Consider the following 22,507-nt stretch of genomic DNA (forward strand, 5'->3'; position numbering starts at 1 on the left):
CTTGATTCAGCCTTGATTTTGTCCTGCTTTGCGAACTTGCAATTTCGAACTATTGAGTACTATCGTTGAAAGTAAAGTACCACTGGCCGGACCATTGATCTGCATGCTATTTCCGCTGGCTACGTCTTGGTGTCCGTTATCCAACTTGACATACTGTTGGCCCCGATGCCATATTGTTCAGTGTAACAGGCGACTCTGCGAGTAGTCGCAAAGAGACTCCCCCTCCTACCCAAAGTCTTCACCTCCATCTACTCTTGCATCCAGCAAGTTGAAGAAGACACCGAAACAACCGAATACCTACAGGCCTTCCACCAAATCAAGCAAACCGCAGAGACGTGCGAAAGTCTTGCAAGTACCATTGAGTCTATGTCCAAGGCAGTCAATAGAGAAAGCGGCTCCGCGCAAAAGACGGCCCGCTACGTGGCCTTGGTGGAGCAGAATGATGGGCAGGGTCTAGAGAAGCTGATGGAAGACATGTTGAACCAGATGGTTGATGTCGCGAAACCACCATTTGTGGCCGAAGAGCTTGTAATCGAGTTAAATGAGGCGCTGGCTGAGGTAAAGAAGTTACCAAGATCGTTGGCGAAGAAGCAGGGGGGATCGATTGTGCTGAATAATTATGGTGACAGAGTTCAGTTCCAGCATAGCGGAACGGGGTCTCAGAATCACAGCACTGGAGGTTTGATGGTCACCGGCCAGAACCATGGCGCAACATACAATCATGGGAAAGTCTAAAAGCCTGACGAGACGAGGGATCAGAAGCGGATGAGAGGGTAAGTTGCTGGAGCCGTGATGGTCATTGTTCCTACGGTACGGATAAGATAGTTCGCTTCATACAAGACCGAAGGAGATAAATGCTCAGCCAGATAACAATCAAAAACAGACTTTGCCGCCGTCCAAACCATGGAAACCGTATCCCTTGCCTATCTGGAGGCTACCGTCTTTACCCTGCCATGAACGCCAATGAAACCATATTCCGCGGAAACCCTTACACTCAAACAATCTGAATCAACACAGGAGCCAATCTGAAAGACTGCAACGCTCCTACCGCTGCTGGCTCCGCTCCAGTCGATCCCGGGCCGCGTCCACGACGCTTCGGTCTAGTGCCGGGGTGCTTCTCTGCCCGCCTGAGACATCATCCTCGGCGGTGCCATCGTCAACCGCGACGAGTTCCCACCTCTTCATCCCGCCGTCCATGCCCGGCCATAGATCCGTTGGGATGAATTCGCCAATGTCCTGGCGAAATCCTTCGCGCTCCCGCCGATCATTCTCGACGAGCTTATCAACGCTGTCCATCGCCTTCTTCCATATGTTTGTTATCTTGTCCTCCACCATGCGGCGCCGCTCAACCTCAAGGATCAAGTTGTCATATGCGCCCGCGTACTTTTCATAAAAGTCTCTGAGGTCATCCATCTCACCGAGCTTGGTGTAGATAGTGTACCTCTCATCCTCCCATCGCTGGAGAAACTCGGCCTCGCTCGCAATGTAGCTGGCCATGCGACCGCCCATCTCTTCCAGCGCGGCGAACCCCTGCAGGGTGCCGAGGAACGCCACCTTGATCTGTCCTGTTTGTTCAGTCATCACCGAAAAGTCCTCTTCCATGGCCTGCAGCCTCTCGTTGATCTCCTGGATGACGCCCTCGACCTCTGATGAATCACTGACCACAATGTCTAGCATGTCCGCCCGATCTTGCGTCGTTATCGGTTCGAGGTCGGGCATGTGCGACTCCTGATCGGCGATGACGCCGGATAACGAGACGCCATCGCCACCTTGTGACTGCGTCACCTCTGCCGCCCTACGACGAGCAAGAGCCGCGCCGCCCTCCGTCGTCCGCACCGCTGTGACGCAGAGGTCAAAGTGCTTTGTCAAGGACGTCAAGAGCTGGGCCATGGAGTGTGAGTTGTCTACGAGAGAACCGAGCAGTTCGGGTATCGGATCGTATTGCGACGAGTCGGAGGGCGTTCGGGGTAGGGGTGTTGCCGTCATCGTTTTCTTGAGCGCTCGCAGGTCGTCGTCGAAGCGGAGCAGATCGCCGTCAAAGGATGTTTGGATGGCCTGTAGAAAGATGGTCTTGTCAGTCGCCTAGGCTATCGTGGACGGTGTGGGAGGGTCAAAGTAATTAGAATTCGTGCGCACCTGGAGCTCGCCGAGGCTCTGCTTCAGAGCCTCGACCATGACGTGGACGCTCTTTTCGTCCACGAAGTCCATCAGATTGCGGCGCTCTTCGCCTGGTGGCCGGAACACAGCTTCCACAGTTGTGTTCTTGAGCATGGCCATGGTTTCCTGAAGCTTCTCGTTGGTTGCATCCATAGTCTTGACCAGGTGCTTGAAGTCGCGCTTGCCAGCATCGTAGGTTCTCTTGAGACCACGACGGACCTTCATCAAGAGCGCCAGCTGCTCGGAGATGGCTCGTCGCAGGAACTGAGTCTCGGCATATAATACAACAGCCTCCTCATGGGCCTGGCGTGCATCGGTCGCGATTTCGTTTGCTCGCAAGACGGCCGTCATTGACGAGAGCGAGCGTTTGGCGGCGAGCAAGAGTTCCACCAATGTCTCAACCGGCACATGGTCGGCAGCGTGGGAGGCTGATGTGGAGGGTGCATCACGGCGGTCTCTGGAATGTGAAAGGGACGTGGAGTCTCGGCCGGCAGAGGTGGACGAGGCTGGGCTCCGGCTAGACCTGTGCGACGGGGAATTGGCCATGTTGAATGGGGGGAGAAAGAGAGGAAGTGCTTCACGACAAAAGGTCAAGAGTTGGAACGATTCATATTTAAATGGAAAAGAATAGGATTAAGACGATGATGGGAAGAGAACAGCCAAGGTGCGAAGCGAAGGTAAAGAAGGGGAGGATGAAGATGTGAAAAGGAATAAAGTACGGATAGAGAGAGGACGGGAAGACGGTTGGGATGGGACGGGACGGGATAGGACAGGAACAGGATGGGATGGTGTAGGCGACGAGGATGATGTCGCGATAACGTTGGAGCTTCGGTCAGGTGTGTTATCCTTATCGGATTGGCTTATCTCACCAACCTCATCGGGGCGCCTGCGCCTGCACTGTGAGCCTGTGATGTGAGGACCTCTTTGGCTGCTCCTGCAGCAGCGCTGTTGTTGGCCGGTCGCGGTGCAGCCTTATGTCACACAGGCCATCAGAGTGGAGACCTCCCCCTGGAACCACAGTCTCTTGACAGTTGTGATTGGCCTTGACTCACCGTAGTGGATCTGTCTGCCTGGGGAGCTCCCAGTTGCTCCGTCTCCCACGGTCTTCAGCGCCAATCCAAGCAGGAGCGATTCAGATGATCTCACACCTGCCCGCCCTGGGCACTTCCATTGATCATCGCTGCGTCCGGAAGACAACTGGAACATGGAACATCCACTGTTCATCTTCGAATCTGTCCAATGTCACCAATGTCACCTCGCTCACCTTGAACTGTCCACTTCCACACCATAGAACTATGGAAGCCAACGTCACTGTGGTTCATCCTCCCACCATAGCTCGATGTTCTAGAACAGCTAGAAGAGGGGCTGGACCATGCCGGAGCTGTCGACTGAAACAGCCTTTTCCACCAACATCCGATGAAACCGGACGCTCTCTGACACTTGTATCAATTCCAGTCCAATGTAAAGCCAGTAAAGGCGACGACCGAAGCTGACGTTGACAGTTTTGAGCTCTACGGGAAGCTGGAAGCTCCGTCATGCCGATCCTTCTCTTAACTCTGGCTCGCAGCTGTGGACAACAATCCTATGGCCTGCCTTAATCTTCGGAAGCTACCCGGCGCTGCTCCAAGGCGCATCAATGGTGTTTGAGCTCAGCCGCCCTTTGTGCACAAAGGTTCAAACCTAATGCGGCTTTGAGTTGCCATCACTTTGAATTCCTGTCGTCCGAAGCAGCAAAGCAGAAGCGCTATCAAGACTCCTCGACGAAATTGACTCTCTTTTTGACCACTGGTGGTTGACACGATGCTCCTCATCGTTGATACGATGAACACTAGGCTCAGCTATGAGGCCAGCATACTATCCAGCCACATGTGGCTCATCCTCAACATCTCCGGACCGCGGCATCGTCGGCCCGCTGGTTTGAGACAGGCACATCCTAGCGATGACTCGCCTTCGATGAGCCGTGGCCGGGCAACAAATCTGCAACAAAACACGTGTGTTGTTGTCCCACAGCAAAGACAACTTCACGCGATACTGATCTTTTCGCTGCGCAGTCAGCTATCGGACACTCAATGTTCTCCATGGCCCCGAAACCACCGGCCCCGTCCTTTTCGCACCTCATCTCGTCTTATCCGATCTTGTCCATACTCGCGGAATATGTTTCAGCCCTGGATCTCCTTCACCTAGCTCAGACGAACCGTAACCACCACGTGCACATCCTCGGTTCCCGTACCATATTCGAAAAGCTGAGAAGCCTTTGTCTCTGCGATGGCCGCGGCTTGATACAACGCCAAACGTTCAGCGGACGCTACTGTCCAAACTACTGGACTCTCTTCTGCGGCCTCCCTCCCATGGTCGTCGGGGACGAGGAAATTGAAGTCAAGCTGTACAACGTCAAGTGCGACGAAGCTGGAGCCCTACCCTGCCGGAGATGCGGAATCAACATTTGTGAAGAGTGCAGATACTATGATCGGCTTCTGTCCGTGGAGGAAAGCTATGTCGAGCCGCGCTACAACTGGCGCCCTCTCAACATCATGTGTCTTTGCCGCGATTGCGATTCCGAGCTTGAAGGCGACATTCAGGGTAAACAGCTCAGCGACACATGCAATTGTAACCTATGCCTGAGATGGCTTTGTACCAAGTGCGAAGACGATCAGAGAGAAGAGACCACGGCGTATTACGACACCCGAACGAAAGAAGCGTCGGGCCATAATAACGTGCTTATCGCCCAAGAAGAATGGGGTCCGGACGAAACCTCCGAAACCAAACAACTTGAAATCTATGGCAAATGGCGTAGTGTGAGTTTCTGCCACGTCGAAAATTTGGAGTGTTCCCTGACAACTGCTAAAAATTCTTCTACCAGTTTTATTGCCCTTGTGGTGCCAGCGTTTCTCAAGAGACCGTCCCCCGATGCACCTGGTGCAAGCATCGAGTCAAAGGCCAGGATGAATGGTTGAGCGAAAGAAACCAGCTTGCTCGACTTGATAAGCCGGGAGGTTCTTTTTATGTATGCTCAAGTCCGCAAGTTGAGGCTTCGAAACACCTGCTCATGATTTCTATAGAACCCAAATTACCCGCCCTTCGTCATGGATGCCAGCTACAACTATCCCACTCCTTATCCCAGGCTGGGGTACCATCGGCCCGGAGACACAATCCCGTAACGACTGTCATCTTTCAACCGAGGCTCTTCTACGGCTAGAGCCCACTGCTCGAGACAATCATGCCTGACGCCCTATGGTGGCTGCGACCCTGTCATCGTTGGCCAAGAATGGCAGAGTCTAGAGAGACATGACCGGGAAGTCATCGCTTCAGACAACACGCCATTCGAGCAAACCATCAGGGAATCACACCTCTGCTCCATCTGCAAATGGCCAGGACCAATCGCACAGGCTCGCTTATACGTCTTTCTCGCAACTCGTCGTGAGTCGGACGTTTTTGCAACCGGTGATTCTTCGATGGATGCCACCCAGCCGCGTTCATCGACGATGATGGGCGAGCATTGAGTGAATCAGGACTTACAAACCGACCTCGGACAAGACTTGGACAAGCCCATTGCCGAAGAATTTCCCGTCCCAGGACTCGAACCAACCCAGAAGTGGAATCTGACCAGTCCCAACCTTACGACGTTCCCCGCATTCGCCCACATGCCGGCATCGCATCGCGCTGGAGATGCGGAGGTGGCATGGGAATACTCTCCGGTGTTGCAACCTATAATACCTGCCATCCAAAACAACCCTGGTCTTCCGATTTCTCCATTTTCCATTCCCCACGATTTCCCCACGCGCAGAAGAAAATACCGCCGAAGAGCCTCCAGGCTGCATGGGATATCTCCAGACGAACTACTCGCAGCCTGGCTTCGCATCCTTAGCTTGTTGGACCTGCGATGGGACTACCAAAACTAGGCAAACTAGCCACCAACGGCCATCCACACCCTTCTCCCCCGCACCGTTGAAAGATGGCACCAACGAGGTGGACCGACATGGGGTTTCCCCGCAGACTACTACCGTAAAAAGCTTGCCCAAGCGGCCGGCGTCGCATCGTTGATGAGATCATCATTGGGCCTTTTTGCTGCTGGAAGACGGATTCCGAGTGGAGATGAATCTGGCTGCGGTGAAAAGTTGGATGTGATCATGGGAACACCGTCGACTGGGGAGAAGGGCCGACGGCGTGCACACTACTGCGCAGCGGTGCCAGGGACTAGATGTCGGCCGTCGACGTATCTCAGTCCGAGGAGACTGGAGAGATGACGCGAGAAGGGGACGACGGGAAGGAAAAGGTTCTTAAGTGACTGGACATCCTCCGGACCGTGATGACAGAGAAGAGAGTCTGCAAGCTCAAGTCGTGCTCCTCAATTGGGTCCTCAACATGGTCAATAACTTGATTTCAACATTGGCAGTGGTCTTTGCCGGGTTCACCCTCTGCGCAGCTCAAGATAGCTATACCAATGAGACAGATCCTTACTATGGACAGAGTCCAGCCGTCTACCCCACGCGTCAGTACCTACCTCTCTCATGACGTGACTTTATACCAGGACAAGAACTTAACCGAGATTTCTATAGCCGTGGGAAACGGAACGACAAACGAGAAATGGGCCACCGCATACCAGCGCGCCAAGTCACTGGCTGCCCAAATGACCGTTGAGGAGCTCGCAAACTTCACCCACGGCTGGGATGGTCTCTGCACCGGCAACACGGGCTCCGTGCCCCGCCTCGGCATCGAGCCTATCTGCCTTCAAGACGGCCCTGACGGCGTACGCGCTCAAGAGTTCGTCTCGGCTTTTCCTTCTGGCATCCACCTCGGCGCCACGTGGGACCGGAACCTCTCGTATGCCTACGGCGAGGCCCTGGGTGCTGAATTCCGCGGTAAGGGCATTAATGTCGGCCTGGGACCCGTCGGTGGACCACTGGGCCGTATTGCGCGTGGCGGCCGGAACTGGGAGGGTCTGAGTAATGATCCGTACCTGTCATCTGTTGGCGTCGGCGGTATCACCAAGGGGATGCAGGATGCTGGTACGATTGCGTGCCCGAAGCATTGGATTCTTAATGAGCAGGAGTATCGAAGAAACCCTAGCGTTGAGGACGGTGAGGCCGGGTCGTCGAATGTTGATGACAGGACACTGCACGAGCTCTATGTTTTCCCATTCATGGATGCGTTGAAGGAGGGCGCTGCGTCAGTCATGTGTTCGTACAACCGCGCCAACAACTCGTACGGCTGCCAGAACTCGTACCTACTTAATGGAGTCCTCAAGACCGAGCTCGGGTTTGAAGGTTTCGTTGTCAGCGATTGTAAGTTTTTTCTTCCCTCCTATACCCAGGCCTCCGTCAACTTTGCTTACAATTACCTCAGGGGGCGCACAACACGCCGGCGTGGCAACAGCCAACGCTGGCCTCGATCTCGTCATGCCAAACGAAGCCTTCTGGGGCGCATCCCTCGTCGAGGCAGTCAACAACGGCAGCGTCACTCGCGAGCGCGTCGAGGACATGACGACGAGAATCCTCGCGGCCTGGTACTACATTGGCCAGGACGGCGACGACTACCCCGCCGTCGGCGCCTACTCGAACCTCCAGAAACACGCACCAGTAGACGTACAGAACGGGCACAAGGCAATTATCCGCGAGATTGGCGCTGCCGGTACTGTGCTGGTGAAGAACGTAAATGGCACGCTTCCATTTAAGAGTCCCAAGTTCTTGACGATCTACGGGTACGATGCTAGCTTGCCGCCTGCGCCATGGGGAAGCACGAGTTATGGCCCGTCGTGGGGCACCGTGTTGGCCGATACGTTCAACGGAACGCTGCTTTCTGGTGGTGGCTCCGGAACGACGACGCCACCTTATGTCATTACCCCTTTCCAGGCCATCCAGGATCGTGTTATCGCCGACGGCGGAGTGGTCAAATGGGACTTTTACTCTGAGAACCCGCAGCCTAACTACGTTAACTCGGAAGCGTGTCTTGTCTTTATCAATGCGTGGGCTTCGGAGGGATATGACCGCCCGAGCCTGACGGACGAGTTTAGCGATAACTTGGTCAATAACGTCGCGGCCAACTGCTCCAACACGGTTGTCGTGCTTCACTCTGCCGGTAAATCTCTCAAAGGTCATAGGATGTCGCGATCACTAACACACCCGATGTAGGAACCCGTATTGTTGAAGCCTGGGCAGACCACCCCAACGTAACAGCAATCCTCTTCGCCGGCCTCCCCGGCCAGGAATCAGGCAACTCCCTCGCCGATATCCTCTACGGCGACGTCAACCCAAGCGGCAGACTCCCCTACACCGTCGCCCGCGCCGAGTCAGACTACGGCAACCTCCTCAACTCGACCGTCGAAGCGGGCCCCTTCCCGCAGGATGATTTCACGGAGGGTTTGTTCATCGACTACCGCGCCTTTGATCGCGATGGTATCTCGCCGCGCTACGAATTCGGATTCGGGCTGTCGTATACTACCTTTGGCTACTCCTCCCTCTCGGCGAGTCCCGTGTCGGGCGTGAGTTCCGGTATTCCAGATGCGAGTGTTGCCATCGTGCAGGGCGGACACCCCGCTCTCTGGGAGGAGGTCGTCTCCGTCAGCGTGACGGTGCAAAACACGGGCGGCGTGGCCGGCCACGAGGTCACGCAGCTGTATGTCGGTATTCCCGTTGATGGCACGCCTGCGAAGCAACTGAGGGGCTTCGAGAGGGTGTATGTTGAGGCGGGTGGGAGCGCGACGGTGGACTTCGCGTTGACGAGGCGGGATTTGAGCTTTTGGGATGTGAGCGCGCAGCAGTGGCGGTTGGAGGCGGGCGAATATGGGGTTTGGGTTGGAGCGAGTAGTCGGGATCTGAGGGTGAATGGGACATTTACTATCTAGGGGAAGGATTGATGTGTTGCTTGATGGTTGCTTCAACGGAACCAGACTACATAACAAGGTCGCTCGAGATAATTGTAATGATGATGACCTGGATTACTGCGGGTTTCGCTTGAATGCCTACACTGCCAGAAGTAAAATGTCCAATTGGCTTATGACATGCAACAAAGTAGACCGTTTGCTGAGATGGTCCAGCCAAAAGGAAGAGGAGAAATTAGACTTCGTGCCTCTTTGACGTACCAGCCATCAACCTAAGCTTTCAAAGTGCCGGTCGCATCGCACGCCTTCCCTGAAAAGCTTCATTCGAACTCTGTGCTAGTTCATTCAACCTACCAGACGCCATAAATAATGGGATTGTACAGCTTTCCCGGCGACAAAAGGAAAGGATCCCCAACATAACGATTCCTGCTATCAAAGAATGAGAGGGGGAAGTTGAAGTCTCCAAATTCGCAACAAAAACTTAACCAGCGTGATGCATCCGCCGGTAATCGAAACCGGGTCCCTTGCTGATCCGAAGAATGGAAGGCAAGGATGATAACCACTACACTACAGATGCTGGTTGATGAAGGTTATTGGCTCAAAGTTGTCTATGAAAGGTCAAGCGCTTAGGCCTGCCCCGTTGGAGTGGGGCTTCAAAGCGGAGACCGCGGGGGCCGAAGTGACCAATGAGCACGCTCAATCGAGCTCCCGTCTGGTCTCCTGTCTTCCTGTCACTAAGGAGCTTCTCGGAGGAATTGTTCCTAAGAAACCTGGCCAAGGAACCATCCGTACTCAGGCACCAGCCCAAAAACGCATCGAAACCATCATTTCCTCCCGAGTCGACAGCACACCAGCGGCGACAAAACATGCACTTGTGCTGCGCGGTTTACTACGTAGACTTCGGCGTATTAAGCTTATTCACGACACCGCCCCACGAATCCTCCCCTCTACCAAACCTCTAACTTGATTCGGCAACCATGTCGTCTCGAAGAAGCGCAGACTGATGGAGATGTTGAAGAGTGCGAGGACCTCGCAACATATTGCTTCAAGTTCAATTGCCACGACCACCTCAAGTGCATTCTAATTGCCCGACAAGAATCCAGTCTGTGTTGTCGGTTGACTGGCAACGGTGAAAGGATCCGAGGCTGGAAAGTCAGTGCGAGACCGCGACAACGTGGTTGGGATTGGGAGCTGGTCGATCTTATCCGACCTCTACCACGTCGACGAGCAAGCCTGGGCTGTCGATCTTTTGACGAGCGATTCAGTGCTGCATTCGCACGTGAACAGCAAGATGGGTACCAATCCGGTTCTGGCGACTGCTCCTTTCTTCGTTGTCACTTCTTGCCCAGGAGGTCTCGGACTATTCCATGGTGGACACCGATAGGCTTGAAAGGGAGCAATAGCTAGGAAGAAGCAGAGTTCAGGGAGCAGGGAAAACAGGCCAATCGCTGGAACGAGGCTGGTTTTATCCATCAATTGAGGATTGCGACGACTACATCTTCAAACTTCAAACTGGGCATGCTTCTCTCCTCGAAAAGCGTACGCTTTGATAGAATCGCTAATGGGCATTGACACCAGATGCGATAGAAAAGGGCCGGTTGAGATACTCTCGATAATAGTCGCTGCTCGACGGCATACACAGGACGACAGCTCGCACCAAATCATAGCGGAATTGACTTGCGGAAATCGAGCCGCTAAAGCCTCCCGCCGGCTGAAGAACTTGTCCTGCGCCAACCCCGTCATATTGGCTCTTCAGCAGTCGCCCTGTTAGTCTCAGACCGTACCTCGGCAGCTTCCATCACTTCGTGCGTAACTCATCACATTGCAGTCTCAGTCTTGCATGAGAACCCGAACAATCCGTCTAGACGGAGGACCACATTCACGGACGAGATCAATCAAGGCCGCATTGCAGACTGGAGATGATAGACTGCAGTGAACTCAGTGCGGGGAAGACCCTCCAAGTCAAGATTCAGCGTTGCATTGCAGCGCTCGCGGAAGAGGGTGAGGCAAGCACTAAGACCAGGCTAGCGAACCGCCATCACTGAAAGAGGTATGCTGATAGTCTCGGCAGATTGCTAGAGCACTGCAGTATGCGACGATGATCGTCATCGCAGCCACCTTCGAGAAGTGAAGCCCGTTCCGCATGTCTTAGTCGTCCTCGGAGGCTCGATGTCGTTGAGTTGTTGGCGTCTAACGCATGGGATACCCTGTCCGGCGAAGGGACATCCCGCGCAGTCTAGTGAACTGTAATTCGCCTCCAGTCCAAGGGGGAAAGATAACAACCTCGAATCGTTCTCAACGGGCTGAGAGCATTCGGACGACAGGGATTCGAAAGTGGAGATGAGGACTGTGCAGGGAATGGCCCGATTGAGGGACTGCTATTCCCGCATCAGATGATCTGTGTTTCTGGACACGAGCGCAGCCCCGAAGTAACACAGCATCCACGAGTTCTCGATCCGATATTCTTCTTCCAGATCTATCCACCTTTGCAGTTTTACCCTTTAGCTTTCTTCTCTCACTAGTTCCTTCGACTCAGGAGAGAAGACCTACAATATCCTTCCACCCTCCGTGCCTGGTCCGATAGTTGGGGTTCTCGTATCCCTTGATAAAGCTTCACCGCTCCTCGAAGCCCCTTGATATGGGTTGGAACTCGCAAATATCTACAATGTCGTCACTGTTCTTTGCCTCTTCTAAACACAACTCAAAAGCTTGACTAGATCAAGCAGGAAAGGGAGGCGCCAGCAATGTCTTGGCGGGCCGAGCCAGCGACCCCGCGCTGAGAAGGCCCGGAACAGTGTCCGGGCTATGGACTAATTCTAAGCGCAGAGGCGCGGACATGGATCAGGTTGGCATTCTTCGTCATGCCGAATCCCTGGAGATGAACTGTACACCAGCTGCCATCCGAAAGAGATCATCGCCATGTGCGCTTATTTGTTTTCCGTCGATCATGGCTTATAAGAGCTGGCGATCTCTCGTGGGCTGGGTATCCAGATCTGCAAGCAATCACGGATCCCTCGGCGTCGACGAACCTCTCAAGGTGTGTATTACCCCCGACTTCTTATGGCCTTTCACATTTCCCATGTCTAACTCGACACTCAACTCAAGCCAGGTCACATCTCATACCAGGCATCGCCATGAGGTTAACAAATCTCTTCGGTCTCCTGGCCGCTTCAACAAGTCTAGTCGCGGCCGTCGACCTGACTGGATATGAGTTCATCGTCGTCGGCTCCGGCGCCGGCGGCGGAGTCTTGGCCGCCCGTCTCGCCCTCGCTGGCCGCAAAACTCTCCTCATCGAGGCCGGCGACGATCAGGGAGCCAACGAGAACTATACCGTCCCGGCCTACCAGGCGAAGTCTACCGAAGACGATGCCATGGCATGGGACTTCTTCGTCCGCCACTATGCCGATGAGGCAAGACAAGCCCGTGACTACAAGACCACATATGAGACACCCGGCGGCGGCGAGTATACCGGACTCAACCCGCCGTCCGGCTCCAAGATGAAGGGCACGCTGTATCCTCGATCCGGCACCCTCGGAGGCTGCACCGCCCACAATGCACTCATCGCCGTCTACCCTCACCGCTCCGACTTTGACTACATTGCCAGCCTCACCGGCGACTCGTCCTGGTCTGCAGACAACATGCGAAACTACTTCATCCGCATGGAAAATAACCGCTACCTCCTCCCCGGCGTCCCAGGACATGGATACAATGGCTGGTACAGCACCGAGACAGCTCCTCTCAACCTCGCCCTTCTCGACCCTCAACTCTTGAGCCTTGTCACCGGAGGCGCATTCGCCCTCGGAAACGAGACAAACTTGGTATTCAACATCGCCACCCTACTCGCCGGCGATGGCAACAACGTAGCTGCCAGTCGCGACACGACGCCAGGCTTCTACCAGATTCCAATCTCTTCCAACGACGCCCATCGCGTCGGCTCCCGCGAGTTCATCGTCGCCGTCCGCGACGCAAAGACCATCACCGGCGCGAAGCGGTACCCACTCGACGTCCGCACCAGCTGCCACGTAACCAAAGTCCTCTTCGACAACTCTTCCCCGCCCAAAGCGACGGGCGTAGAGTTCCTCGACGGAAAGTACCTCTACCGCGCAAGCCCTCGCTCCCGCAATGCCGGCGCCGGCACCCGCGGCACTGCAACCGCCTCCCGCGAAGTCATCATCGCCGGCGGCGCCTACAACTCCCCGCAGATCCTCAAGCTCAGTGGCATCGGCCCGGCCGCCGAGCTGCGGAAGTTCAACATCCCCGTCGTCAAGGACCTTCCCGGCGTCGGCACGAACCTCCAAGACCACTATGAAATCACTGTCCAGGGCCGCACGCCCGCCGACTTTAGCGCGCTCAACGGGTGCACCTTTGGCTTCAACGGGCAGTCCGACCCGTGCCTCGCGCGCTGGAACACACCTATCCTAGGTGACCGCGGCATCTACGAGTCCTCGGGCTTCGCCGCGACAATGTTCTACAAGAGCACCGTCTCCGAGCGCAACGAGTGGGATGTCTTTGCGTTTGGCGGACCCGTCAACTTCAGGGGCTACTTCCCTGGCTACAGCGTCAACGCGACCATCGAGCACGACTGGTTCAGCTGGGCGATTCTCAAGTCGCACCCGCGCAATACCGCCGGCTCGGTGACGCTGCGCACGTCTGATCCGCTCGACGTGCCGGATATCCTCTACAACTACTTTGACACAGGCTCCGGTAACTTTGATGCGGACTTGCAGGCTATGACAGAGACCGTGAAGCTCACCCGCGACGCATTCAAGCGCCAGTTGGTCCCCATCAGGGAGGAGTTGCCTGGTGCGGGCGTCCAGGGCGACGCGGCTGTGAAGCAATATATCAAGGATACCGCGTGGGGTCACCACGCTTCGTCGACGTGTCCTATCGGCGCTGATAACGATCCGATGGCCGTGTTGGATTCGAGCTTCAGGGTGCGCGGGGTTGCTGGGTTGAGAGTTGTTGATGCTTCGGTGTATCCGAGGATTCCTGGCACATTTACTGCTGTGTCTACGTATATGGTGGGCGAGAAGGCTGCCGATGTGATTCTGAGCCAGAATGAGTAGATGATGATGGTTATGAAGTGAATGTTGGAGGCTTTTTGTTGATATCTGTGTGGATTTTATGTACAAGGTAGTAGTAATGCGTATAATATGAGTAATGTCTCTGTTCACATGTTATAAGATGCAGAATGTTACGGCGCAAATTTGATTATTCCTCATGACCATGGTCTGTAAAGAGAAGCCCAATAATTCATGTCTCTCTAGGCGACCCGAGGTCTTGATACAGCCAGGTAACCATCACGCCAACTTGTTCTTGCGTCAACCCTTCCCGCAACCACCGAGATGTCACTCGGAGGGGGCACTGACAAGAAATCCAAGACGCAAAATCCTACCTCTTCGAGGGTTAGATGGCATCAGCACAGAACTAGACGGGGTAGTGATGCAGTATATAATATTCCGCCTCTATCTCCCTCACATCTGCCATTTGCAAGGTCCATAGACGTAAGAATTCGAGGAACAATGGACGGTCAAGGTGCTGACATCGTTCACTTGATGCTCAATGGGCTATGAGGGGGTGAGAGGGAAGCCCGTCGATGGCTTCATGAAGCAGTGAATAATTGTATTGAGACCATGCTATCGATTCTTTAGGGAGCAGGAAACACATCTCCCTTGTGTTCAGCAAGCCGTGTCGAGTCTGTACTCGACCCTAATGTGCTCTGGCATGACGGCACCGTCTCCGAGGCTATAAATGGGACTAAAGCCTGAAGGCTAACAATCCTCGAGCTTCAGCTTGCTCGGTTGTAGTAATACCCTGGCCTGTAGGCAGTGCCTTCATCTAGAAATCCAGCTCTGCTGATGGAAGGAGGGTCTTCGATTGGCCGACTAAGGGTGTACAGTGTCTATCTGGTCAAAAACGTTGGCATCTCGCCTTCGGCTGCCGATGAAGGTCAAGTTGATCGCGTTCCAGAGTGGAATGTTCGCTTTTGGACAAATGATTTGAAACTAATCATGTGCAGCATAGAGCTCATTGTATTTGATACATCAGCTACAATGGCTATGATAGCCTGTCATATGTCATTGTGTCGTGTTGGGAGACAACGTTTCAGAAACGCGTGCTCAGCTACATGCGTGGATGGCGATGTATGTTCATTGTCACCTGAAAAGCTGCAGAGACGAAGAATTCACACATAGAGCGGAGAATACAACTCAGCATATCGACAGAACTTCGCTTAGTCACTCTACGAAAAAGTCCAATCTCTTGGGGTCCAGGGACGCGAGGAGAGTTAGCACGTTCTTGGGTAAGAACCCCCCAGAACTGTTCGCATCCGGGTGCATCGCAACATCGCCAAAGCCCCTCGCCCACTGAGGATTAAACCGAGAGATCAAGTAAAAATGGCTCAACTTTTGACTGCGCTGTATGTGAAGGCGTTTTCTGGAATCTCGCTTGATACGAAGGATCAAAGAAGCTAGCGGAACCGGCCAAGGGCCGCCATGGCGATTTTGTGATGATGGGGATGGCATCGCGACTTGACCGTCGTGCCCCTACCCCGCGTGGTAGGAGCCCATGGAGGAGCTCTTTACAGCCAGCGCCAAATCTTAAATCAGGGTCCAGCAATGGCGAAAATGACCAGATCTTCATCCGAATCAATGGGCTTTTTTCAATTTGGCTTTCACCGGAAGAATGCGGCAGTACACCCCAGTCGGCCAGCTACGAGTAGACGGATCTCATCACGTTCTTCAATGGCAATAGCCCAAATTACAAGCGGCCCGGATATGGGCAACGAAGCACGTAATTGCAAGGGGTCTAGGAGGGCATTCTTCGCCTGTTAGTCATCTAAAGCACCTCATCCCGGGGCAAGCCACGCTGCTCTTCACATTCAAAGATGCCATCATCGCTTCAAGGGAAAATGAAAACACATGCCACAGCAGCTGCGATACACACGTATTGCGGCGGCACGATCTTCGCGGAAAAATGCCTATTCAATCCGTGTCTCGAGTCTTTCGTTTCGGTGTTGAGAACCTGGCGTTCTGAAATAGTGTACCTACCTGAAGGGATGGACGGACGGCCTTTGGCTGTCGAATCCCGCCCTTGCCCCCTCACTTTTCTCATGGGCCTCGGATTGAACTACGGTGGCTTTAGAGCCTTCAAGTACTTCGTCTTACTAGACTGCGAGGCTACACAAGATGCTTGCGATTTTCCGAATACGAAACATGATTCTTCAGTTTATTTATTCCTTCATACAAGTCGCTCAACTGGCCACATTCTGAGTGAGTCATATGTATCCATCAACGGGTGCGAGAATATGTCCTTTCCGTGTTGAGTTCGGCCTTCGACGAGGATATCCTATGGACCATTCGCAAAGACCCCATCGTCAATTTTTCCCATTAAGCCCTGTCGTGATTGGTTCGGTCTTGGGTGGTCCACTGGGGAGCGGTAATACAGTACTTGTGTCTATGGCCAGGAAGGCCTCTGAGATCTCATCCACGAGTCACCAAGCCAGGCTGCCTGACCAGTTGACTGTCTTTTTGATATCACCGCAACGGCCGCTAAGGCTTTCATTCTCTTCCATAGACGCGCTATTCCAGCGGTTCATCGAGTCATAAGTCGAATCGCATACGATCCTGGGGAGTGCTACTCTAGTTCCAGTCATCAACCCCGTGGAACTGGCACCGACCTCGTGTGCCCTAGTGAGGGGCCGTGTCTTTGTGTTCAGCTCAACTCACTTCCGCTGAAACCATGTAGGGCGTCGTAGTGTGACATTTCCAAATGACCAGCTCCGCTGAAACCATGTAGGGCGCGCCGTAGCGTGTTATCTCCAAAGCCAGTCCGGACTCTTCAGCCTTCCCTGCTCATTGGGAAAACTCATGCTGATGGTCTCATGACAACTGTGATTTGGCGACTGGGACTGGCCCCTGTAGGCCAGCCTCGAAATTTTCGAGCCGGCATCTGAATCCCAGTTCCTATTGTTGTTTTGGAGGTACCTTACTGAACGACTTCATATCAGCTACATGTGTAGCTTATCAACGTATGGGAACCCGCCAGGACAGTATCTACCTTTGCAACTCTGGAAAAGACACGAAAGGCTCTACACGCATCTCAATCGAACTTCTTACGGCTGGAAAATCTACTGAGTTTGTAACCATCCGTACATGTATGCAGGGGTTGCTTCCGAAGACACATAAGTCCGTACGCGTTCTTCGCCAGCCACGTCCCTTAACGCCGGGTAATGACTTTCCGGCCGACGTCCCGGCCGGTCAACTCTAAACATTTCAGCGCTTCGGCTACAGTCTGGACTCATCTCAAAGCTGGCTTGGCAAGCGTGGTATGAACCTTGGCATCGCACCGGCGCCATGTGGTGCACCCTACTATTTACGACGCGTCAAACCGTGTGTGGATCATAGATCGGTCCAGTTGCCGATGGCCTGCCGCTCATTGGAGTTGGCTCATTGTTCGTTGCTAAGTTTGTCAGGCCCCAGCCTTGGGATATGAAGTCCCACTCCGTGGCCATCTCCATGGCGCTCCGTGGCTCTACCGTCTTAGCAATGCCTTGCTGCTACTTCGATTCAAGTTCTTCTAGACTTGTACAGACCGTCCCGATGGGACCCTTGTCCCAGACGCTCGTGCCACTACCTCGATACAGGCCACCTGAGGTGCGATAGCTATGATCCCAAGATGTCCTTCACCAAAATGTTAAACTTATTAATGCAGTATAAGCCGCGGGAGGTATATCCGAATACACCATGTTGCCAAACGTGTCTCGTGTATGCATTCTTAGGTTCTAAATTTCACCGATTCTAAGTACTGCCAATATTGACCTTTCCCGTAGGAATCACATTCCTCGTCGTTACACGCGTCTTGACTTTGCGTTCTTGACATCGGGAAGGTGTTTCTTAGAAGAGATCGATGCACGCCATAGTTGGAGTCGTAAATCACTTTCAAATGGGTAGCCAATTCGCCAACTTAGGGCCCAGGAACAACTTAAGAGAGGGTACATTAGGCATTCTTGTAGCGATTCAGAAGTCAAAGCTGCATAATGGAGTTTCACGTGCTCACCGAAGTCTGAGCGCAATGAGATGACAGCCACCTAGTGCATGGATCCGTATCTGTACGTTGATACCGGTACCTATGCCTTGGGTCTAGAATAAGCTTAAGTCGTGACAAAACTGACTCAACCGATAAACGCTTTAGCCGTCGGCAATTAAAGAAAGGTTTCTAAAGACCAATCTCATTGGATGTTCTTTAAAATAACAAATAACATAATAGCGTTTGAGATTTACGGGATCTTGAACTTTGGTGAAATTGCTAGCTTGAAAATGAGGAGGCTGAACTCTTGAAGTGACGGTCGAGGACGCGGACCACTCCGTGTCGGCTCTATGAAAAGCGGGGTGATTATTGGGCCCTCGGCCCACGGGTAGCTCCTTTTAGAAGTTGGCAACGTAAAAGTAAAAGAGGGCAAATCTTTCCCCTTCCGCACCGCCACATCCTAACCCGAAAAAGGAAATGTAATCCGCCAAACTCCGCAATCATTTTCCTCCGCGAACTTTACAACTCTATTCTGTACATGTAACTATCAAGGGCCAATCGCTGCAAACCCCGGTCCGGACGCCCGTCTGAGTAGGTACAGCTGGATGAAATCGGTCCATCTCGATTGGAGACGACTTCATCCTGCCCTCGAGACAGTATCGCGGTTATGTTGAGGGATGTCTGAGCATGATACGCCCGGCGAGATATGGACGAGTCCTCTGCCGTCGCTCTTAGACATCAGCGTTGCGAGGCGTGCTGGCCAAAGAGGCCTCGATGAAGACATAGGGTAAGTTCAACACGTGTCCGCAACTTCAGAGCCCTTGTTGATACCGGTGATACAGAGAAAGTCAAGATGACTCTATCCGATCCATCTCAATTGCCCCGTCGTTGAGTCAACATGGAATCGGCAGACCTTTCGAAGACAGAGAGAAGGCGAGGCTATTCATGCACTATATTCATGATCTCTCTACATGGGCAAGTTCCCTGAGAAGATTCCAATACAGTGATAAAAGGCTAATGTTCAGATTACTACAGGTAGACATATGCGACAAACGTCGACATTTCGGAACAGAAGTGCCCAAAAGAGCTTGCAATTCACCTCTGCTGGCATACGCGATTATAGCACTGGCATCTCGAAGTCTTTGTTGTATCAAGGGAACCGAAGATTCCAAACCTTCGACATACTACAGCCATGCCTTGCAGATCTTGATTCCGATACTAGGCAGCTCTACAGAAGCCCTCAACGAAGAAGTCCTTGCCGCGATTGTGATATTGAGACAATACGAAGAGATGACTGGTGAGACCTATTGCCCTTCCTGTTAGGTGCGACTATACTTAATAATTGACTCTCTTTATCCAGATACCGACTTTGGCGTTCACTTATCAGGCAGCTCCAAGCTGCTCAACTCCATGTTCAGCCTAGCAAGCAAAGGTGGACTTGGGGAGGCAGCAAGCTGGATTGTGTTGCGCCAGGACTATTGGGTCGCCCTGGTCAAGTCTCAACCCCTAAGCATTAACCTGGACAGCTACAAAGGTTCAAGCTCGTTTGTCGTATCGGACCCTGAGTGCCTCGCCAACCGCGCCGTCTTTCTATGCGCACAAGCTTGCGCGTACGCCTTTCAGCCCACCATGGTCAGAGACCTCAATCGATGGAACAAACTTAATCAGGAGCTGGGAGACTGGCTTGTCTCTAATCCGTGGCACGCGGACCCTCTCTGGGTAGACCCGCCGCATGATACAACTGCCAACGGGTCCGCGTTTCCTACAGTATGGATGACGCATCCTGCTCATGGTAAGAATTAACAGTTACGAATCGTCTTGTACCTTTGATGAAGTTAACAAATTTCAGTGGTGGGATACCAGCATTACAGCCTTGCACGCATGATTCTACATATATTCAATCCATACTTGAGCAAACCGAGTCTTGATACATTCAGGCGGAGGAGGGAATCAGAGGTGTGTTTCAGGCTTCTGGCAACTTCGTACGATAATACTGACACCAGTCAGCAAGCAGTTCTCGACAACTTCCGCCTACTTTTAGGCCTCGCAATCAGCAACCCGTTAGTAGTCAACGCCAGTTTCACGGCAGCTCATGCATTGAGAGCTTGTAAGCGCCCCTGTCGGACCCTGGCTCAAGCGAATACATGGCTGACTAGTTTATTTACAAACACAGGCGGACTGTATCTTACGGACCCGAAAGAGCAACGCGAAAGCTTGGACTTGCTCGAAAAAATACATCAGCGGACTGGATGGCGGACGAAGGACCTGGAGGAGCAACTGAACTCACAGTGGTCACAAGACAGTTGCAATAGTGCCTTTGGTCATCTCTTTGCAGAGGCCCGAAAATGATATGATCAAGAGTCATTCAGTACTCCCTCGTCTCTAGTGCAACTTTTGCCGAGAAGAAGCTTTGAGCTCATGTCTGGTGCAATCGTTAGGTTTCGGCACAGTCCATTCTGCCTGCCGGGCACGTCTATTTTCTGGCAGGTAAATTGCGACCATTTCTTCCAAGACATGTGACGAGTAATGAAGTCAACTTGTTACTGATTAGCCCAATGTCTTGTGGGTATCCCTCCCTTTCTAGGTAACATTACTATCATGTACAGACTACCTAAGGTACGACATGTTCGGCAAGTGAGGACATGCTTTTGATTCTCATTAACTAGGAGAGGAAATTCTATTTGTTCCCGACGTAATCATCTACAACTTGGCCTGCTTGTCAAGGCGACGTCCAATCTCGTCAAAGTACAACTTCTTGCCCGACTCCAATGCCTCTTGCAGGTAAGAGCCAATCTGCACCGCCTTGACGGCATTGGTCAACTTCAGCGGCAGCTTGGTGTTGTCAAGCGCAGCAGCGGTGAACTCATTTGCCTCCTGGACAAAAGCGTACTCGAATCGGCCGTAGTAGTGCGCGGGGACCTCTCTTGTGATACCCTGAGGACCGTAGTAGTTGACGAAGTTGGCTTGGGGGTTGCCGTTGACGGTGAGCTTGCCTCCAGTGCCAATGAGCTCGGTGGTATCCTCTTGTCCGTGCGCCATCATACGCGAGTTGTAGAAGTAGGCAATCTTGCCGCCCCAGAACTCAACGATGCCGACGGCATTGTCGCAGTCGCCGTGCTCCTTGAGTTCAGGGGAGACAGCTGTAATGCCGGATGCCGACACAGACTTGACCTGGGAGTCCTCGCCAAAAAACCATAGTGACAGGTCAATGTCATGGACTACGCTCGGCTGTTAGTATAGGTGGCCAATCACATTTCGATGCTCGGGAGTAGCAGATGAACACTCACCACTCATGTCAACGAAACAGCCGCCGTTGAGGGCCGCATACTTGACAAAGAAGCCACTAGGATCATGCTTGTCACATGTTTGAGATCTGATAACGGAAGGTCTGCCGATCAAGCCCGTCTCAATCTTTTCGAACGCATCTCTGTATGATGAGTCGAAGCGGCGGGAGAAGCCGCACATGACCTTGAGATGAGGCTTGTGCTGCGCAGCAGTGACAACCTCCATAGACTGCGATTCATTAGCAGTGAAAATGGGGCAGAGATTGATGAGTTAGATCACTAACCTTGGCGAGGTCGAGAGAGATGGGCTTCTCGCACAAGACGTGAAGGTCCTTGTTGATTGCCTTGATGGCCTGGTCGGCATGGACCTTGGTAACGGTAGCGATGACGACGGCTTGGAGACCCTCGTGAGTGAGCATCTCATCGTAATCGGTGTAGAGGGTGACGCCGTGAGGCTCCAGCTCCTGTCTTGCCCAAACAAGCTCGTTCTCGTCCGGGGTAAAGGCAGCAACAAGCTGCGCGCGGGGCGTGCGGTGCAAGAAGTTGATGGCATGGCGCTTGCCCATACGGCCGAGGCCAGACGCAGCGATTCTGAGTTTCTGGACCATTTTGTATATGTGATTTGTGCAAGTTCTGCAACGGGTGTTTAAGCTTCTCTCGAGGGGTATCAAGGATGTATTTCAACGAGAAAGATGAAGAGAGAAGATTGGCGTGCTGAGGGGATCTGTTGACTAGGCACGAGCTCCTCGTCTTATATGTGCGAACAAGACACTGGTATGCACGAATATGGAGCTTCTAAAGTCATTGTCCCAAGAAGACGTACTCACGATGACACTGAACACGGTTGGAATTTCCTGTCTGCCGGTGTTCTGCGGCATTCGGGAAACTGATAGTGCAAGATGCCATGGCTAGAGGCTGAAGCTGTTGCAGACGACATCGAGAAAGGTTGGCTGAACAGACCAATCACGATCACCAATTCGTCTGAGAAGCTGTCAGACGACGGAAAGTCTTGCCCTTCATGACAAACATAGTAAGATTCACGCGGCCTCCGTGGCGATCCCGACCGCGGGGAAGTGGGTCCGGGGCAGAGGCCGAGTCAGTGGAGTATCTTTTGGGGTTTCGCTCTTGTTTTGCTTTGTTGGTTCAATGCAGTAACGTTTTCCGCGAGAGCCCGTCGGTGGGCTTGATTCCAGAGATCCGGCGACTTTTGGGGAAATCAATA

The 22,507-nt window shown here is 53.2% G+C and overlaps 7 protein-coding genes and 1 non-coding gene across 8 annotated transcripts; 5 read left to right on the forward strand and 3 right to left on the reverse strand.

Annotated features, from left to right (window-relative positions):
• The first annotated feature begins 257 nt into the window (after positions 1–257).
• Positions 258–842, forward strand: BDP55DRAFT_660940 (uncharacterized protein). Its single transcript, XM_060574676.1, has one exon. The coding sequence runs from the start codon at positions 367–369 to the stop codon at positions 733–735; it is 369 nt and encodes a 122-aa protein (XP_060430868.1). The 5' UTR covers positions 258–366; the 3' UTR covers positions 736–842.
• Positions 774–3,050, reverse strand: BDP55DRAFT_660941 (kinase activator). The gene is made up of 2 exons (XM_060574677.1): positions 2,137–3,050; positions 774–2,055 (listed from the first exon to the last, which is right to left on the reverse strand). The coding sequence occupies exons 1-2, from the start codon at positions 2,701–2,703 to the stop codon at positions 1,045–1,047; spliced, it is 1,578 nt and encodes a 525-aa protein (XP_060430869.1). The 5' UTR covers positions 2,704–3,050; the 3' UTR covers positions 774–1,044.
• Positions 3,051–3,960: 910 nt separating this feature from the next.
• Positions 3,961–5,489, forward strand: BDP55DRAFT_102031 (uncharacterized protein). Its single transcript, XM_060565304.1, has 3 exons — positions 3,961–4,952; positions 5,018–5,161; positions 5,217–5,489. The coding sequence occupies exons 1-3, from the start codon at positions 4,227–4,229 to the stop codon at positions 5,313–5,315; spliced, it is 969 nt and encodes a 322-aa protein (XP_060430870.1). The 5' UTR covers positions 3,961–4,226; the 3' UTR covers positions 5,316–5,489.
• A 1,030-nt stretch (positions 5,490–6,519) lies between these two features.
• Positions 6,520–8,998, forward strand: BDP55DRAFT_630953 (glycosyl hydrolase family 3 N terminal domain-containing protein; the record flags this gene model as incomplete). The annotated part of the gene is made up of 4 exons (XM_060572228.1): positions 6,520–6,646; positions 6,714–7,439; positions 7,501–8,232; positions 8,286–8,998. 4 exons carry the CDS (start codon positions 6,520–6,522, stop codon positions 8,996–8,998), a joined length of 2,298 nt encoding a protein of 765 aa, XP_060430871.1.
• Positions 8,999–9,468: 470 nt separating this feature from the next.
• On the reverse strand, positions 9,469–9,551 carry BDP55DRAFT_t142. The gene has a single exon. It is a non-coding gene; the product is annotated as a tRNA-Gly (tRNA).
• A 2,557-nt stretch (positions 9,552–12,108) lies between these two features.
• BDP55DRAFT_549807 (GMC oxidoreductase) lies at positions 12,109–14,040 on the forward strand (the record flags this gene model as incomplete). The annotated part of the gene is made up of 1 exon (XM_060568963.1): positions 12,109–14,040. The coding sequence occupies one exon, from the start codon at positions 12,109–12,111 to the stop codon at positions 14,038–14,040; it is 1,932 nt and encodes a 643-aa protein (XP_060430872.1).
• A 4,428-nt stretch (positions 14,041–18,468) lies between these two features.
• On the forward strand, positions 18,469–20,526 carry BDP55DRAFT_102103 (uncharacterized protein). The gene is made up of 7 exons (XM_060565305.1): positions 18,469–18,788; positions 18,844–18,976; positions 19,027–19,298; positions 19,362–19,793; positions 19,851–19,957; positions 20,009–20,108; positions 20,175–20,526. The coding sequence occupies exons 2-7, from the start codon at positions 18,900–18,902 to the stop codon at positions 20,348–20,350; spliced, it is 1,164 nt and encodes a 387-aa protein (XP_060430873.1). The 5' UTR covers positions 18,469–18,788; positions 18,844–18,899; the 3' UTR covers positions 20,351–20,526.
• A 175-nt stretch (positions 20,527–20,701) lies between these two features.
• Positions 20,702–22,199, reverse strand: BDP55DRAFT_703462 (uncharacterized protein; the record flags this gene model as incomplete). Its single annotated transcript, XM_060577962.1, has 3 exons — positions 21,570–22,199; positions 21,289–21,514; positions 20,702–21,219 (listed from the first exon to the last, which is right to left on the reverse strand). Exons 1-3 carry the CDS (start codon positions 21,891–21,893, stop codon positions 20,702–20,704), a joined length of 1,068 nt encoding a protein of 355 aa, XP_060430874.1. The 5' UTR covers positions 21,894–22,199.
• Between the last annotated feature and the right edge of the window lie 308 nt (positions 22,200–22,507).

Source organism: Colletotrichum godetiae (genome assembly GCF_030913485.1).
Source record: "Colletotrichum godetiae strain CBS 193.32 chromosome Unknown BDP55scaffold_16, whole genome shotgun sequence".
NCBI lineage: Eukaryota > Fungi > Ascomycota > Sordariomycetes > Glomerellales > Glomerellaceae > Colletotrichum > Colletotrichum godetiae.

Coding starts and splice junctions, on each gene's coding strand:
- BDP55DRAFT_660941 (XM_060574677.1), bottom strand. CDS start 2,703: ATGGCCAATTCCCCGTCGCACAGGTCTAGCCGGAGCCCAGCCTCGTCC. Junction 2,056..2,136: donor AGAGCCTCGGCGAGCTCCAG/GTGCGCACGAAT, acceptor ATCTTTCTACAG/GCCATCCAAACATCCTTTGA.
- BDP55DRAFT_660940 (XM_060574676.1), top strand. CDS start 367: ATGTCCAAGGCAGTCAATAGAGAAAGCGGCTCCGCGCAAAAGACGGCC.
- BDP55DRAFT_102031 (XM_060565304.1), top strand. CDS start 4,227: ATGTTCTCCATGGCCCCGAAACCACCGGCCCCGTCCTTTTCGCACCTC. Junction 4,953..5,017: donor TCTATGGCAAATGGCGTAGT/GTGAGTTTCTGC, acceptor TTCTTCTACCAG/TTTTATTGCCCTTGTGGTGC. Junction 5,162..5,216: donor AGCCGGGAGGTTCTTTTTAT/GTATGCTCAAGT, acceptor TGATTTCTATAG/AACCCAAATTACCCGCCCTT.
- BDP55DRAFT_102103 (XM_060565305.1), top strand. CDS start 18,900: ATGGAATCGGCAGACCTTTCGAAGACAGAGAGAAGGCGAGGCTATTCA. Junction 18,977..19,026: donor TTCATGATCTCTCTACATGG/GCAAGTTCCCTG, acceptor GCTAATGTTCAG/ATTACTACAGGTAGACATAT. Junction 19,299..19,361: donor ACAATACGAAGAGATGACTG/GTGAGACCTATT, acceptor CTCTTTATCCAG/ATACCGACTTTGGCGTTCAC.